Below are 17,589 nucleotides of genomic sequence, written 5' to 3' on the forward strand. Positions count from 1 at the left end.
TCTATCCCTAGAGAGGCACAGTTTCAAAGTTAACTTGGGAAATCAACACCACGACCTACTTAGTCATGTCAACTAAAGCTAATTCTGGATGAAGATCTGAGCCAAACATAGAAAATATTTGTGTAGTGATTATAGACTGAGACATTAAATGTTCTGTAACAATTAGCACATAGTTCAGTAAACTTATGACTAGATTGGCTGTATTGCTTTTCATACTGAAATATGACTTTAAAAAGTGTATGTACATCATTTCTGTGAGTTCTGCTCCTTTGGAGTATTTTTACTTTATTTAATTTTATTAATTTGAATTACAGTTTTGAAAGGATGCTAAATTGAGGTAACCCAGAGATTGTGCATCTTGGAAAGAAGAGTGGAAACTAACTGTGCCTAACCCAGGAAAATATGGAATATTTTGTAGAAATGCCTTAATGAACAGAATTTGAAACTGAACACTGCTATATGTACAAGTGTTCCAATTGAGTATCATTTCTGAAACAAATAATATTACATATCTTTGGGTGACTGTCATGAATCACTCGATCCTCATTCTCTTAATTATACTCAGACTAGGTCCATCCTAAATTCAAAACATCAAGAAGTATGCAAACTTGGCAAACTGGAGAAAAGAAAAAAAAATCTTTCTGTCTCTTGGGAGCTCAGGGTATTTGTGCATATGTGTATGCACACATGCACATGTGTGTATGTGTGTGCATGTGTGTGCACATTCATGTGTGTATGTGTATGTTTAGTGCTCAATGGGGCTGGAATCAAAATAAAGCAGACATCTTTTGGTACCCCCTATTTGAAGGGTAGAAGTAATGGTAGAGATGGCAGTGACTCTAGAAGTTTCTAGAATATTTGAATGTTGATCAGGATGTGACCATGAGGCTCAGAGCATAATCGCATTTATCAGTTTATTCTTTTTGTCTGATATGTCTGAACTTTTGATGTCTTATTAACAACTTGCAGCCTTGGACCTGCAGGGTAAGGGTAAGAAGAGAAGTCTGTCGCCCTCTTCAGTCTTGCTAGGTAGCAAAGGTGAGAGAGTCCTGTCCTGAAGCCAGGAACAAGGTGGCTGCAGAGTTGCCAGTACAAAAAAGTGGTTCATAGATCATTCATGGCAAAGAAGGCTGAGGGAAGAATATAAAAGACAACTTAGGGGAAAAATTTGTGAGTACAGAAAATGTTAGAGGAAGTCTAAGCAGATGCTGATTTCTGTCAAGATGGCAAAGCTATAGTTTAGCCTTGACAATTTGGCTCTTTACAGTAAAGTATAGACATATTCATTACTGTTATTTAGTAAGGCCTGTGAACTTCTCATGACAGAGAGCTTTTGCAAAAGACATGTCCAAACGTCCCAAGAAAGACTTTCCTTCACACACTTATACCCAAACTCTGAAATCAGGGGTGTGAAATAGAGTCTTGAAAATAGTGGTAAACGTGGTAAAGCTAATGAAGTTTTAAATTTAGTAAAATGAAACTCAAAACTTACAGGTCAAACAAAACGTGTGTGTGCATCCGTGTGTGTGTGTGTGTGTGTGTGTGTGTGTGTTTGGTTTCTAAATATCTAAAATATTTGAAGGCTCCCTTTTCCTTGAAGTCAACACGTGAAATCTTGCCCCAGGAATAGACAGATAGTCAGAACTTCTTTGCTTACGGGTTTTAGAGAAGAATAAATATAAATAGAAAATGCTAGAATTATATCTCTTTTACTCCCATCATCTTTTATGGGCACGTAATTCTGACCTAACCTCCAGATTACCAGAGAAGAACCAAGACTTTCCTCTCTGTCTGAGAAAGATCAGAGAGAGGTTGTTCACAAGTACTTGATGGGATTTGGGACGAGTAAAAGGGGAGAGAGATCCTTACTCACCTAGCAGTGATGGAGAAAGTAGTTTAGGGAATGGAACAATGGAAGTGGAGATTTTGTGAGTTTATTTCAACTAGAAATAGAGAAGTCCTTTTCTTATGGTTCACCTTGTAGTTGAGGTACTGGAGTGTTAGAGGTGAAAGGATGAAAAATATATGTTAAGTATTTGTAGCCAGTGATGATAACAGAGAGAGAAAGATGATTCTAGACATCAAGGAACCTGAATCAAAAGAAGATTCTCAGGCAGGAGAAACATGGTAAGTAAAGAAATGCACAGCCATTTCTTTGCTTATAGGAAAGGGGAATTTAGGAGCAGGCTAGGAGGCAAGAGGTACACAGATAATGGGAAGTTGGAAAAAGAACCAGCAGGGCCGTCCAAGAACACCAACATCCTAAGCTGAGCTCAGAAATGGTCACTGCTTTTTTTTTTATGGTATCTTTTGATGGTAAGGAGCAGAAATATCCACTTCAGTTTCTTTGCCTAAGAAGTTAGTTATCAGAATGTATTACTTGGAGGAGAGAAGGGTAAGGGGAGGGAAATCGGAAAAGCGATAGAGATAGGGGAAAACATGATAATAAAGGAAGATTTTAAAATATTATTTATATATTCATGAAAGACACACAGAGGGAGGCAGAGACATAGGCAGAAGAAGAAGTAGACTCCCTCAGGGAGCCTGATGCCAGACTTGATCCCAGGATCCTGGGAACACACCCTGAGCCAAAGCAGATGCTCAACTACTGAGCCACCCAGGCGTCCCTAAAAAAAGATTTAAACAAAAAATATGTGAAAGAAATGAGATTATAAGTGGTGAATTTGAATAAAAGAAATGGTTATACAAAGAACATTCTTAGTGGTCTAGGAAGATGATTATCTGAGCCAAAGCCATAGCGCCCTGTCACTTTCCTGCCATTCATTTCAAGTCACAAAGAAGGTTCTCTCTTCTCCCATACACTTTTCCACATCAGTCCAGGAAGAAATCATTTTTATGTCCCTGGTTAATTAAAGACATTATTTTTCTCAGTGCTACTAACAATTTTGTTTTTTAACTGATTTTTCAGTTAGTTTTATTCCTTACTACAGGGAGATAACTATGTTTTCATCTGTGGGTGCTCAAAACCTAATAGAGGAATTATTACACAGGAGACTCCTGATTTATACGTACTTTCAATTTCCAATCATCATTTACTTGGTTACATGACTAAAGTATGAGAAAAATGAATGAATGAATGAATGAATGAATGAATGAATGAATGAATGAACTAAGTATCTTTCTAGGAGGATTTAATCCAAACCAAGAGAAGGAAGATACACGTAGGACTGTGGCAGAGGTCCCATCCACACTGTCCTTGTAATTATTTTCTGAAGACACAGGAGGAGATCCATCCATAGGCTTTTAAGTTGAACCACAGTGGATGGATGCCTTCTATTTCTGGACCTTGGATTCTCCATTTGTATAACAAGAAAATTGGGGAGACACTCTCTAAGAAGTTACCAGGTTATGGTTCTCAAAAGTATGACAGTACACTTGCCAAAGAATGATTTTAGTAGCAATTTGTATTGCTGAGATGGGCCTGAGGATGGGAGGGTCTGAAGTCAGACTCACAAGCCAGTTTCAGAATTGCCAAGGATAGGCTTCACCCTGCATGACCACACCCAGGCCTGGGCCAATCTCAAAACAGCAAGGATGCAAGATCAGGGCTGGGCATAAAAGGAAGAACAGGGCCAGCTGCTGCTTACACTTGCTTCTGAAACAACCGTGTTCACTAGCAACCACAAACAGACACCATGGTGCATCTGACTGCTGAAGAGAAGAGTCTTGTCACCGGCCTGTGGGGCAAGGTGAATGTGGATGAAGTTGGCGGTGAGGCCCTGGGCAGGTTGGTATCCATGTGGCAAGGCAGGCTTTTGGAGAAAGCATGAGAGCTGGGCAGATGGAGTTAACTCAGTCCCTGGGGTTCTGACAGGCACTGACCCTTGTGCCCTCTGTGCTGTTTTCACCCTTCAGGCTGCTGATTGTCTACCCCTGGACTCAGAGGTTCTTTGACTCCTTTGGGGACCTGTCCACTCCTGATGCTGTTATGGGCAATGCTAAGGTGAAGGCCCATGGCAAGAAGGTGCTGAACTCCTTTAGCGATGGCCTGAAAAACCTGGACAACCTCAAGGGCACCTTTGCTAAGCTCAGTGAGCTTCACTGTGACAAGCTGCACGTGGATCCCGAGAACTTCAAGGTGAGTCTAGGATATGTTCCATTTTTTTTTCTTTTCACTTTCTAGGCGCTCACCTGATTCATTTACCTACCTGTTCTCCCTCCACCTTCCTTTGTACTTCAGCATATATCATCTTGAATGCTTTTCAAAGTTTGTGCAATTTCATACATTTCCTTTCTCACAGCCTTTTCTTTTTCATCAAGTTGTTTATTTAACTTCTTGTCTTCTTCCCTAACCAGTTTTTTTCCCTACTCGATATGCAGATTATGCGTGTCCACTCTCATCTTCTACTTCTCCACTTGGAAACATCTTTCTGTCTCTCCAAATGGGGATTGGAAGGGCACCTCAAAGAGTTGTCAATCTAGAGGCTACAAATCATTTCAAAATTAAAGGATAATTGGATTTTTATAGAGACAAGCCTCAATGGAAAGGAAAGGAATTGAATATCTGAGAAGAGTGAAGTAGGACAGCCGCAGGTGCTAAAAGACAGCCCAGCATCATACTAATTAATCAATTAAGTGTTAAATTATATATATATACATATATAATGAAACTATACAGTGTACATACGCATATATTTGCTCATTTATGCTGATGGAGAAAACCTGAAAATCAGTTTGGGCTGGAGTGTGGGGGAAAGAAAAAAAAAGATCATTGGCTCAGTTTCTCAGAAGTCGAGCTTGATTTCTCTCTTAATCGTGTATGCGTGTCTCTCTATGTCTTCCCCACAGCTCCTGGGCAACGTGCTTGTGTGTGTGCTGGCTCACCACTTTGGCAAAGAATTCACCCCCCAGGTGCAGGCTGCCTATCAGAAGGTGGTGGCTGGTGTGGCCAATGCCCTGGCTCACAAGTACCATTGAGACCCTGGCCTGTTTCCTGGTGACCACTGGAAGACCCTGTCTCCCTAAATTCTATCTTCTGAACTGGGGGAAATAATGTCCACCATCAAGGGTATGGCTGCCTAATAAAGAACCTTCAGCTCAACTTTCCGATTCATTTCACTTATTTTATTTTATTTATTTTATTTTATATTTGTCTAGGGATATGGGAAATCCTTCCTACAGATAGGAAGCACTTGTTTCATATTCAAAGAGGTCAAGGGAGATGAGAAAAGGAAGTAGGGGCCTACATTGTCACTAGTGGAAAATACTTCTCCCTCCAAAACATAGACATGGTCAAGAAGATTTTATATAGAGAATGCTGGCATTATAGGGGCTCTGTGGAAGAATTCCAACTTAAGACACAGCCTTCAGGCTAATGCTTTGACTTATTTCCAACAATTAGTAAAAAATAGGGTGCTCGTTAGAGACATAATGAATGATCAAGATATTGTTCTGTTTCCTTTTTCCCTACTTCCCTTGTCTGCAGTGTAGCCTACCATGCCATACTCCATCAGGGGTTCCAGCTCTAAGAGACAACTCTTTATCTATGGGTTCTCAAAACCTAATAGAGTAATTATTACACAGGAGACTTCTGATTTATACATAATTAGTTTTCCAATCATCATTTATTTGGTTACATGACTAAAGTATGAGAAAAATGAATGAATGAATAAATGAATGAATGAATTTTAAGTATCTTTCTAGGAGGTTTTATCCAAACCAAGAGAAGGAAGATACACGTAGGACTGTGGCAGAGGTCCCATCCACACTGTCCTTGTAATTATTTTCTGAAGACACAGGGGGAGATCCATCCATACGCTTTTAAGTTGAACCACAGTGGATGGATGCCTTCTATTTTCTGGACCTGGGATTTTTCATTTGTATAACAAGAAAATTGGGGAAGCACTCTCTAAGAAGTTACCAGGTTATGGTTCTCAAAAGTGTCTCATGACAGTACACTTGCCAAAGAATGATTTTAGTAGCAATTTGTATTGCTGAGATGGGCCTGAGAATGGGAAGGTCTGAAGTCAGACTCACAAGCCAGTTTCAGAATTGCCAAGGATAGGCTTCACCCTGCATGACCACACCCAGGCCTGGGCCAATCTCAAAACAGCAAGGATGCAAGATCAGGGCTGGGCATAAAAGGAAGAACAGGGCCAGCTGCTGTTTACACTTGCTTCTGAAACAACCGTGTTCACTAGCAACCACAAACAGACACCATGGTGCATCTGACTGCTGAAGAGAAGAGTCTTGTCTCCAGCATGTGGGGCAAGGTGAATGTGGATGAAGTTGGCGGTGAGGCCCTGGGCAGGTTGGTATCCATGTGGCAAGGCAGGCTTTTGGAGAAAGCATGAGAGCTGGGCAGATGCAGTTAACTCAGTCCCCTGGGTTCTGACAGGCACTAACCCCTGTGCCCTCTGTGCTGTTTTCACCCCTCAGGCTGTTGATTGTCTACCCCTGGACTCAGAGGTTCTTTGATTCCTTTGGGAACCTGTCCACTCCTGATGCTGTTATGAGCAATGCTAAGGTGAAGGCCCATGGCAAGAAGGTGTTGAACTCCTTTAGCGATGGCCTGAAAAACCTGGACAACCTCAAGGGCACCTTTGCTAAGCTCAGTGAGCTTCACTGTGACAAGCTGCACGTGGATCCTGAGAACTTCAAGGTGAGTCTGTGGGACCCTCAACATTCTCTTTGATCTTCCTTTTTAAGACCCAACTCATGGTGTCCGTAAAGGGTATAGGCATCAGGATGTTGTTCAGAGTGTAAAGGAAGTGTTCTAGTTGCATAAGTATGGACTCCTCAGCACTGTTTTACTTATTTTATCCTCTTGGCTCATAATTGTTTCCTCTTGTCCTTTTTTTTTTTTTTTTTTTTGTTCTCTGCAATGGTTTTTCTTTATTGTTTTAATTAAACTTTTGAGTGTTTCAAAAGTGCTTTTAATCCATTCAAAACCATTTTTTTTCTGATCCTTTTTTCCTTATCTCTTTTTTGAAAGCAAGGAAGATAAAATCTTATTGCTTCTTTGCATAGTTGGAAAGAATAACCAAGAAAATTTAAGATTTGGGTTAAAACAAAAGGAAAGAAACATTTCTCAATGTAAAATCAGGCTGATATTGTTGGAGTCATATGGATTGTAACATGTAATAATCAGCTATCTTTCTGCTTATATTCTAATGACACTTTTTGGGTCTGTGGATGGGTTGGAATACTCTGAGTCTTAGCTAGGTCCCTCTGCTAATCATCCACATGCCTCTTGTCTTCCCCACAGCTTCTGGGCAACGTGTTGGTGTGCGTGCTGGCCCGCCACTTTGGCAGGGAATTCACCCCATTGGCTCAGGCTGCCTACCAGAAGGTGGTGGCTGGTGTGGCCAATGCCCTGGCCCACAAATACCACTGAGATCTCTTTCTTGCTTTCAAGGCAAAGTCGTTTGGTCCCCGGACCCCAACACTTGAACATGGGGAAATTGCGAAGTCCTTTGAGCATCTGGTTCCTGACTAATAAAGAACATTTATTTTCTTTGTACTGGTGTATTTAAATTACTTCTGTGACTGTCACTGGAATTGTTACATCACATGAGAAGTCAAGTCATGTAAGACATAAAGAATGAGGGGCTAGTTCAGATCTTGGGAAAATATATCTGTATTTTGGACTCCATGAATGGAGAGGTTATAAATAGCTAACTATGTGGCAAACTGACCCTGTTGCCTATTTTTCCTTTCTTAGGAAAGGATTCAACTAGAGATTTGCTTTGGGGGTTAGGCTTTTCCTATGCTTTATTTAAATCAAGCATTTTATTTAGGCTTACTTAAATTTCTTCAGTCTCCCCAGTTCAAAAACTCACTTTAATACATGAAGTTCTTCTGCCTAAAGGTATCAGTGCTCCTCTAAGATTTTCCTTTGTGTGTTGTTGACAGTCACTTGTCCTCCCCAACACTCTTATTCTGGTTCTCTCCATCCTCTTACAACATATACTAGCATGAAAGTCTCAAAGCAGGGGAGGGAGTTTTACTATCTCTTCGCTTGCTTCTTTCTAGGTCTGCATTGGAAGAAAGGAACTGATAATGTTTTGATAAATATAAGACTAAGACAAATGTGAAAAGGAGATTTTCTGGCTTGATATTCACTACTGTCTTGCAATCCTCTTATGGGCTTCCACTGAATGGAATCCCATCTTCTCAGGATGTTTTAGCGTCCATAGCCAAGAAGTGATTGGAAGCCTGCTCCCACCTCCTCCTCTCTTTGATGCCTTTGATGCCTTCTCTGGCTTTCTAGTTATTAGCACGGTGTTACCATCAGCAACACACCCTTATTTCATTTCCTCAGTTAATGGCTATTTATGTGGATGGCAGATTTTGGAAATAAAATGACTTTGAAGACATTCACTTTGAAGTAACTTGTCCCAACCCACATTCTAATTATGAATAAAGTTAGGAAGACTATGAAAATAATACCATTAATAAGTAAAAATATTTGATTAATTAAATTAATATAAAACCAGTCTTCATCCAAACACAGAATAAAGATGAATACAAGGTGTCCTTATAAATACATAAATAAGAATTCCCTAAACCTTCAGCATCAGAAGGGAGTCAAAAGCGTGCCTTGGTGGCAACTTTGGTCATCTGCTGAAAGGGACCTCACATTTGATATTGACATGAATGTTAGGACTTTGCATGCAGACAGAGCATAGTAGAGCAGATGTCCCATAGATCTGGATAACATGAGATTTGGTATTGACATAAAAGTACAATGGAAAGCAGAGTCATGCAAGTATCTAAGAGAAAGTCGACTACACATGCTGTCCTGGGCATCAGAATGAAGTGGAGGAGTGGAAGGGCTAAGGATGGTCCAGGAGGTCAAAAGAAAGGACATAGAATGGATAGGAAGCACTAATGCTATTACACAGCCCAGGTTCTATAATTTGATGATGATTTTATTAGCAGAGCATTATTTTTATGCAAAATTACTTACGCAAAATTATTTAAGCCAAATATGGTTTTATTATGGGAACAAACTCCATCAGATATTTAACTCTAGTTTTCTCTTGTACTGCTAGGTTTTGCCTCTTAATAATCCATATTCTCAAGTGTTCCCTTCCTATTTTTGTGTCCCTTGATTATTAGTATTATAAAAAAAGGAACATCAAGATTGGGAAAGGAAAAGTAGATATCACTAATTAACAAATCAATAAGCACCACTTTATAGCTGTTTGGCCAGAGGTATAGTACCTCCAAGAGATAAATGCCCATCTCTGACAAAACTTGGCACTACCTGGCTGCTGTTCTACTCCATTCCTAATATTAGTTGGAGAAGGATGAAAGAGAGGGACAGAGTACATAGCATGTGTATGTCATACACAGAGAATACTATTCTTTGGAAGTGACTTAGACTCATGGAAAGGATTCTCTCACTGTAATAGCCATCAAGCAGTAGAGAACAATCTCAATTATTCACATCATAAAATGGATAAGGGCCAGAGTTGCTCCAAAATTACTCTTGCTTTTGCATCTTGCTTTATAAAGATACTGATTTTTCTTCCAGGACTGATTTTTTATTTTCTGATTGCTTGTCTCAGGATGCTATTAAAATGAACATTCCTTAGCTCTTAAAATGAAATGAGAAAGGAGATTCTAATATAGATGTGAGGGACTAATGTTAGAATTGAACAAGACCTGAGATTTTGTCACAACTAATCTACTTGAAGGGGAATTGGCTGGTTGAGAACACACAATATTTCTATCTATGTCAAAGAGAACACCTTGATAATGGTTCAGTACATCCTCTAGGTCTTGATGCTAAAAATGACTGGGTACATTAGGGGTACAAAGAAAATGGACACTTTGCCTGTGATGATGTGGATAAGGGAGAGGGAATGCTTTGCAAACTTGTGAACGATAGAAGAACCCAGCACAAGGACATAAAGTAAAAGGGAAGTAAGAATGTGAGACACACACTGGACTGAGAGTTGCTTCCTGTAGGAGGCAATGGCCATTGCAGATCTGAGAATAAGAACATAAGAAGCCACTATTAAAAGGAAGTCTGGGCCCATGGCAAGCAAGATGACCAACAAAGTATAGAAACTGTTGATCCATGAGCCAGAGCAGGGGAGTTGGATCATATCCTGGTGTAGACAGCAGGAGTGAGAAAGGATACTGTCATGACAATAAGAGAAACCAAAGAGGTACAGGCCATGAAAGATGGTGAAAGATGCACTCTGAATCCACAAAACACTCCAATCCTCTCTACTTGGGAGCTGATAAGCACTGAGGGATATCTCAGAGGGTCAGCAATGGCCACAAAGCAATCATATGCCATGGTTAAAAGCATGATGGACTCAATGAAAGAGAGATATGAACAACATAGGGATGGAAAATACAGTCATATAAATGATACAAAATTTATCCATAGCTTTCCCAGTACTGTGGATAATACTGGAACACAGAGACCCAGGTCAATTCCTGCCAGCATAACCAGAAAATAGTACATGGATTAGTTCAGGGATAAGTCTAAGTGGACAATGGGAATGATAGTGGCTTTGCCCAGCACTGCTGCCTAGTACACCTAGACAACAGAGATGGAGACTCAGCAATCGGGCCCATATTCCATCCTAGAAAACCTGTCAGTGTGAATTTGGAAGGTCTAACAATGGAAGACCAGGCAAGATTCCAGGGATTATCTGACACAGCAGAATTATAAAATATAATTTCTATATTTTTATTTTTTAAAGGTTTTTTATTTATTCATGAGAAACACAGTAAGAGACAGAGGCATAGGCAGAGGGAGAAGTCTCCCTGCAGCGAACCTGATGCGGGACTCAATCCCAGGACCCCGGGATCATGACATGACCTGAAGGCAGATGTTCAACCACTGAGCCACCCAGGCATCCCTCTATATTTTTATTTGCAACAAAAATTGATGCCAGGTGATAATTCACAGAGTGAGTTGACTCTTAACATCTTTTCCTAAATCCCTGAGGTCTCATGCTGGGATAGAAATATTGAGCCCTAGGGAATTTTTGAGCCTTATTTTTAAGGACCTGCATAACATCAAGGCAGCAATGTTAATAGTTGTAAAGTCCAGGATAAAGTTAAATTGTTACATTCATCTGGAATTGACAAGCTATGGAAATACCTGTCATTTGCATTCCAAAGTTTTGAGAACTAGGAGATCAAATCAGAGATAAAAAATAACTGAAGAGAGATAGAGGTTTGGAAACAGTCCAGTTGAAATAAAACAAAACAAAAACAAATACACAGAGACATCAATAATCAATATAAAAATTCAAGTTAGTTGACTGAGGATAGATCATCTGATGACCTTCTTTATAGTTTATTGTTGCTGAGTATTGTGATAGTAATAGAAGTAAGAGAAAGTAAGAGCATGGAAGCAATGCTACTGATATATTCAAATGGAAGTCTACACTCCCAGAGTGCCTAGAAGCATTTTTTTTTCCAATGGATTCATGGGCCTTTCACAACTTCTCAAGTTGTGAAATGACACTCATGCAAAGATTTTGTCTGTCTTCTTCAGACATTGGACTTAGGATGAACTATCTTTTCTTTTGGGGACCCAACGAAGTCATGGATCCAGATATAATTCAGTGTGCAAAGAAGCAAAGGAGACATTTATTGAAGAGAATTTGGAAGCCAAGGAGTATTCTGGAATAAAGAAGAAAACTCAAACAACTGAGGTTGGAGAAAAGGCAGGGATAGATAGGACTCTATCCTAAGTGTTCTCAGATAAAGGATAACTACTTATTTCTTTGCTAAGACAATTGATGGAATTGCTAATAGTTTCATCTGGCCTGCTCACAATTCACTTCTTCTTTGTCTTCGCTTCTACTTTTCTCATATAAGATAATCAACTAAAAAAAACACACAATTGCATGCCTAACTGTGAGTCTTTAACAATTCTTGCATGTGCATCACAGAAGTAATCTGGTGACACACTACTCTTTTTTTGATTCATTTTTATTCAACAAGCACTTATAGGGTCTCTATATGTTAAATTTAAAACTCTGTCTTATGTCCTAGATACAGAATAATAATAGTATGTTTGCCTTGAAAAAAAGTAGAAGTAAGAAGAGATCACAAATAGAAAGATATTTCATGCTCATGGATTGGAAAAATAAATACTGTTAAAATTCCCAAACTACCCAAAGCAATCTACACATTTACTGCAATCCCTACCAAAAAACCACCAGTATTTTTCACAGAACTAGAACAAATAATTTTAACATTTGTATGGAACCACAGAAGACCCCAAATAGTCAAAGCAATTTTGAAAAAGAACAACAACAACAAAAAAGAACAACAAAGCTAGATGTAAAACAACCCCAGATTTCAAGATATACATGAAACTGTAGTCATCAAAACAGTGTGTTACTGGCACAAAAGTAAACACATAGATCAATGGAACAGAAGAGAGAGTCCAGAAATAAACAAACATACAAACAAACAAACACACAAACCAAACCCATGATTAAATGGTCAATTAATCTTCAAAAAAAAAAAAAAAAGAGACAAGAATATGCAATGGGAAAAGAGAGCCTACAAAATGAGAGAAGATATTTGCAAATGACATATCTGAGGGGTTAGTATCCAAAATACAGAAAGAACATACACAGCTCAAGACCAAACACCCAAATAATCCAAATAAAAAATAGAAGACATGAACAGACATTCTTCAAAGTAGACATACAGATGGATAACATGCATGATCAATATCACTCATCATCAGGAAAGTGCATAGTAAGATATCACCTCACATCACTTCAGAATGGCTAATACAGAAAGCACAAGAAACAAGTGTTAATAAGGGTATGGAGAAATAGGAACCCTAATGCGCTGTTAGTGGGAATGCTGACTGGCATGCCCAATGTGGAAAACAGTATGGAGGTTCTTTAAAAAATTAAAAATAGAAATACCACCTGATCCAATAATTCCCCTACTTGGTATTTACCCAATGAATTAAAAAAAACTAATTCAAAAAGATATATACACCTCTATATTTAATGCAGCATTATTTACAATAGCCAAACTATGGAAGCAACACAAGTGTCCACTTGGTTGATGAATGGATAAAGAAGAAGTGATATGCATATATGATAGAATATTAATAAGCCATAAAAAATGAAATCTTACTATTTATAGTAACATGGATGAATCTAGAAGATATAACGCTAAAATAAATCAGTTATCAGAAAAAGAAAAATACCATGTGATTTGATTCATATGTGAAATTTAAAATATAAAAAACAAAGAAAGAAAGGCAAAAAGAAAAAAGAAACCAGACATTTAACTATAGAAAACAAACTGGTGATTACCAGAGGGGAGGAGTATGAGGAGGTAGGGATGAAACAGGTAACGGAGATTAAGAGTACACTTACTGTATAGAGCACCATGTAATCTATAGAATTGTTGAATCACTGATGTATAACTGAAACTAATATAACACTACATTAATTACACTGGAATTTAAAAAATAGAATGCATAAGCAATTTAGTCCAAGATGCTTCCTCTTCTTTCAGTATATTAAATTAGCTTTATCATTCTCTTCTCAGATGCATGGGACAATAAATATTTCTACACAAAGTTATGATGCACCCCTTAGTCTCCTTGGCCAAAGTGAATCATTAATGTCAATTTTTAGTCCTTGTAATAACTCAAGTGTTATTTCTGAATGAAATCATAAGGCACCAAAAAGATTAAGAAATACCACAAGGAAGTTCATGGAGGAATTATTAAAAAGGGGAAAAAGAGCTATAGTTAGCTTTGCTTTGTTGGTAAGGAAGTGAAATGAGTAAGAACACCAAGTTTCTCGATCTCTAGTAAGCCCTGAGCTGGGGAGTTTCTACATGATGTGAAGAGCACATGAGAGAAGTAGAACTTAGGTCTTGGCAGGTGCTGCTCCCCTCCCCTCTCAGCTCCCTGTCTGCCTGCTTAGTTGGATGGTAGGGCTAGGCTTTAAACTTCACCATACTGTCAGCTTTTGCACCTAAACCAAGGCTAGCCATGAAACCAAGGGAGAAAATTAAAAGTAATGAAAAAATACCTAAAAAAAAAAGAAGTTATAAAGGGAGATACAGGACAATTCTGAAGGAATTCTGGATGTTAGTTTTATTGTTTATCTACCAGAAATAGACTCAGATAATAGAAGAGTTAGGATATCACTTTGTACATTAGACCCAGCTGTGGTAAAAGAATGATCTGCCTGTCTGCAGGGAAGAAATTTCCTCCCTTACTGAGATGATTTATAGGCTCCTCCAAAGTTTAATCAAGTATTTCTTGGAGATGCCCTTGAGATTAAATGCCTTTGTATTGCTTTCGTTTTGTGCCTAATGGGGCCACATTTCTTCCCACAACTGTTTTTCTTATTGAATTTCCAGTCAAATATGAGCTAGAATATGTGTTCTTGCTTTGTTGTTCTAGAATGTAGCCATGAGCAATGTAACCTTGGGGGAACTTGGTTTCTTCAGTGGAAAACTAAATTGTTCAACATCACATGCTAAAGATGAATATATGCATACCTTATGACCCCAAATTTCCAGAGATCCAAGTGAGTGTGTGTATGCAAAATTTCTACAAGAATCTTCAGAGTAAGGTTCTTCATGAGTCAAAAGCTACAAAGAACCCAAATGCCCATCAACAATGGTATTGATAGATTTATTTGTGTTAAATACATAAAGTGGAATACTATGAACCACTCTCTTGTTACATCAACAATATGAATGCAATTCACAAATATTAGATTGCATAAGTAAGTCAGACTTTAAGAAAATGATATAATTCAATGCATATGCATTTAAAAAACAGGAAAATGAATCAGTCATGATAGGTAAAAAGACACAAATCAGGGCACTGAGTAACTTTAAGGCTAATGATAGAGAGGTAACCCCTGCACCATGTATCTTCTTTTACTCCTAGACACTTACCCATGCTACTTCTCCTTGCTGTTTCATCACTGTTGCTATTTTTATCAACATAAAAGGCATTTTTGGTGTTGGATATTACTTTCTACAGTATGTATTTTTCTGATCCTTTATCCCTTTGAAACTTTTTACTGTGACCTTAATTTATGTTTCCATAGATATGCATTAAAAGTGGTATAACAGATATCACATGAGATATTACTCACAATTTACAATCTACAGTCTCTGTGATTCTGTGATTTCTCAATATCTTTTTTTAAATTTAGAGCCTGGATCCTGCTACTGGTACATAATGTAGTCTCAAAAACAAAATAAAATAAAATAAAAATAATTTTTAAAAAAGGAAAATGGTAAAGAAGATGAGGGATTAAATAAACAAACAATTTCTATGGCACCAGTACTTTTCCTGAGTATTTTGTCACATTTTAGAACAATGTGTCTTTCCAGATAGTTACCAGTTCCATTCTGAGAGACATGCCTGGCTCATTACCTGATTTGAAAGGCAATAAATCCCAAAACACTCAAAAATGCCTACCTCTGGTGTTTCAGGTAATGAGCCTTTACCACTTCTGGGACCTTCTAGAAATTCAAGGATCTAGAAATGTAAGCAATTAAAATTTTATATCTACTACAAGTTCAGAATATAACAATGTCCAATATACACTGAAATTTGCTTTACATAAATAAAAAGTGATCTGTTCTCACAGAATGCAACAACCTGTTGTCAAAAGCCACAGTAAGGGGAGTCTCCCAGCACTGCATCTATCAGAGCAGAGGCTGTTGGACAGGGTAAGAGGCCATGTTCATCACCCATAGCTTCTCATAAGCCCTACAGGGAAGTCTAGCCATTTGTACTCCACCATCTTTTTTTTCCCCCAGCAACAAGGCATCCTAGTAATAACATCCTGCTGAGGTGCTTTGAGTAACTCTCTTCCCTGAGATACGGTCACTACATTACCCCTGCTACCCCATCTGGCTTAGGTTAAAATTTCACTGAGTGAGTTGATTTTTGCTCCTTGGAAAACTGACTATTCTGAGATATGGCCAGCATTACTCTCTGAACTAGATTTTGCTCTTATCCCCATCTCTGTGGCAACAGAAGGGCTAACAGGCAAGATATGTCCCTAGAGATGCCCTGGAGGCCCTTCCTGCCCTTGGAGATATGGGTTTCCACTGATTATGAAGGAGTCTTGAGCAGTCATTTGGGATTAGCCTAGTTCTAGTCTTGTCTATAATATCCTTCTTTCCTATGCTCTGGGGACACAGTAACCAGTCATCGGGGCCTCGACTCTACTCTCAGCAAAGTAGTGCTCTCTTAGTAATAAAGCAGGAACAATTAGAGGAACTAATATACTTCTTATGTTCTCTTCCTATAGAGGAGAGTGGAAATGGAAATTAATGCCACTTTTTCATTATTAATAACATTTCTGCCAAGCGTGTAAAAGTGATCATGGAAATATAAACTTCTATGATTATATCTTAATTCTAGCTATAACTATATATGTATATAATGCCCACTGGTTTTCTATGTCTTTTTCTGAAGATCTTATGCATTTAATATGACTATATATATGTGTGTGTATATATATAGTCATAGTATATATACCATATGAATATGTATTAATATATATATATGTGTGTGTGTGTATATATATATATTGCTGACCAAGCTATTATCTCCACCAAGTGAAACTAAAAACCTAAAACACATCTAATTAGGTCTGATCACCTATAGTACAGTAATCAAGCTATTCTTCTTCACCAATGATTCTTCTATACTGAAAGAATAAGAGCAGTAATGAAGAGGGTGATTCCGATGGCCAGGTTGAAGCCACCCAAATGCCTTCGAGGCAGCAGGAGATTACTAATGTATATTCTGGTTGTCCATTTCCTAGAAAGACACTGCAAGTTTCTTTATCTTGAAATAGAGGGGGGTGAATTAGTTTATTCTGTATTTTTAGGGGACATTTAAAAATATATGTAACATTTTAAATGTTTACCCTCAAAAATTTAACTCCCTATTTTAGAACGATTAAAGAGAGATTTGCTTCCCATTTTCATGTTTCTGCTTGGATTTCATCTTTCACTCAGTGACTGTTATCCTATTATGTCTGATTTTTATCTCAGTTGTCTTATATTACCTTAAAAATAGAAAAAGTATTAAAAAGGATAAATTTCCTTAATGGTGATCACTTAGGCCATAGTACAATCAAAAAAGACAATTCCTGATGGAAACTTCTCAGATACTCACATGACCACAATTAAACAAATGTACCATGTAATATAACTTTTATCATGGTTCTAAACTATGGTATCATTAAAATACTTCAGTTAAGATGGGAGTATTATTTAGAAATTTCTAATATAATGTAATAAGCAAAACACATATAAAGAATAGATACACAAATAATAAAGAGCATATTTACAAAATTAATAAAAGTAGCTAATACTGTAATCTGGGATTTTAAACCTACACTGAGATTATGGTAAACACTAGTCCCTTGGACTAGTGTTACAGAAGGTTCTTATCTCTTCAGCCATGCCAAGTCTCTGAAGGGCTGGGCCTCACTTAAAATTTCCCAGTTGTAAAGCAAATGTGCTTTATACATCCTTGAAAATGGGAAAATTCAATGAGCTTCACCAGGCCCTGCTGGTATCCATATGTGACCCTTAGATGGACTACCTGGCAAAGAGTGA

General features: G+C 38.1%; 2 protein-coding genes across 2 annotated transcripts; both read left to right on the forward strand.

Moving 5' to 3' along the window:
- The first annotated feature begins 3,591 nt into the window (after window positions 1-3,591).
- Window positions 3,592-5,062, forward strand: LOC112911750 (hemoglobin subunit beta). Its single transcript, XM_025988425.2, has 3 exons — window positions 3,592-3,748; window positions 3,877-4,099; window positions 4,810-5,062. The coding sequence occupies exons 1-3, from the start codon at window positions 3,657-3,659 to the stop codon at window positions 4,936-4,938; spliced, it is 444 nt and encodes a 147-aa protein (XP_025844210.1). The 5' UTR covers window positions 3,592-3,656; the 3' UTR covers window positions 4,939-5,062.
- A 1,067-nt stretch (window positions 5,063-6,129) lies between these two features.
- Window positions 6,130-8,339, forward strand: LOC112911778 (hemoglobin subunit beta-like). The gene is made up of 3 exons (XM_025988451.2): window positions 6,130-6,271; window positions 6,400-6,622; window positions 7,229-8,339. The coding sequence occupies exons 1-3, from the start codon at window positions 6,180-6,182 to the stop codon at window positions 7,355-7,357; spliced, it is 444 nt and encodes a 147-aa protein (XP_025844236.2). The 5' UTR covers window positions 6,130-6,179; the 3' UTR covers window positions 7,358-8,339.
- Window positions 8,340-17,589: the final 9,250 nt, after the last annotated feature.

This window comes from Vulpes vulpes, chromosome 11 (assembly GCF_048418805.1).
Source record: "Vulpes vulpes isolate BD-2025 chromosome 11, VulVul3, whole genome shotgun sequence".
In the NCBI taxonomy this organism is placed as follows: Eukaryota; Metazoa; Chordata; class Mammalia; order Carnivora; family Canidae; genus Vulpes; species Vulpes vulpes.

Excerpts from the sequence above, each read along its gene's own strand:
- LOC112911750 (XM_025988425.2), top strand. The coding sequence starts at position 3,657 with ATGGTGCATCTGACTGCTGAAGAGAAGAGTCTTGTCACCGGCCTGTGG. Across the intron at positions 3,749-3,876 it reads GGCGGTGAGGCCCTGGGCAG|GCTGCTGATTGTCTACCCCT; the intron begins GTTGGTATCCAT and ends TTCACCCTTCAG. Across the intron at positions 4,100-4,809 it reads TGGATCCCGAGAACTTCAAG|CTCCTGGGCAACGTGCTTGT; the intron begins GTGAGTCTAGGA and ends TCTTCCCCACAG.
- LOC112911778 (XM_025988451.2), top strand. The coding sequence starts at position 6,180 with ATGGTGCATCTGACTGCTGAAGAGAAGAGTCTTGTCTCCAGCATGTGG. Across the intron at positions 6,272-6,399 it reads GGCGGTGAGGCCCTGGGCAG|GCTGTTGATTGTCTACCCCT; the intron begins GTTGGTATCCAT and ends TTCACCCCTCAG. Across the intron at positions 6,623-7,228 it reads TGGATCCTGAGAACTTCAAG|CTTCTGGGCAACGTGTTGGT; the intron begins GTGAGTCTGTGG and ends TCTTCCCCACAG.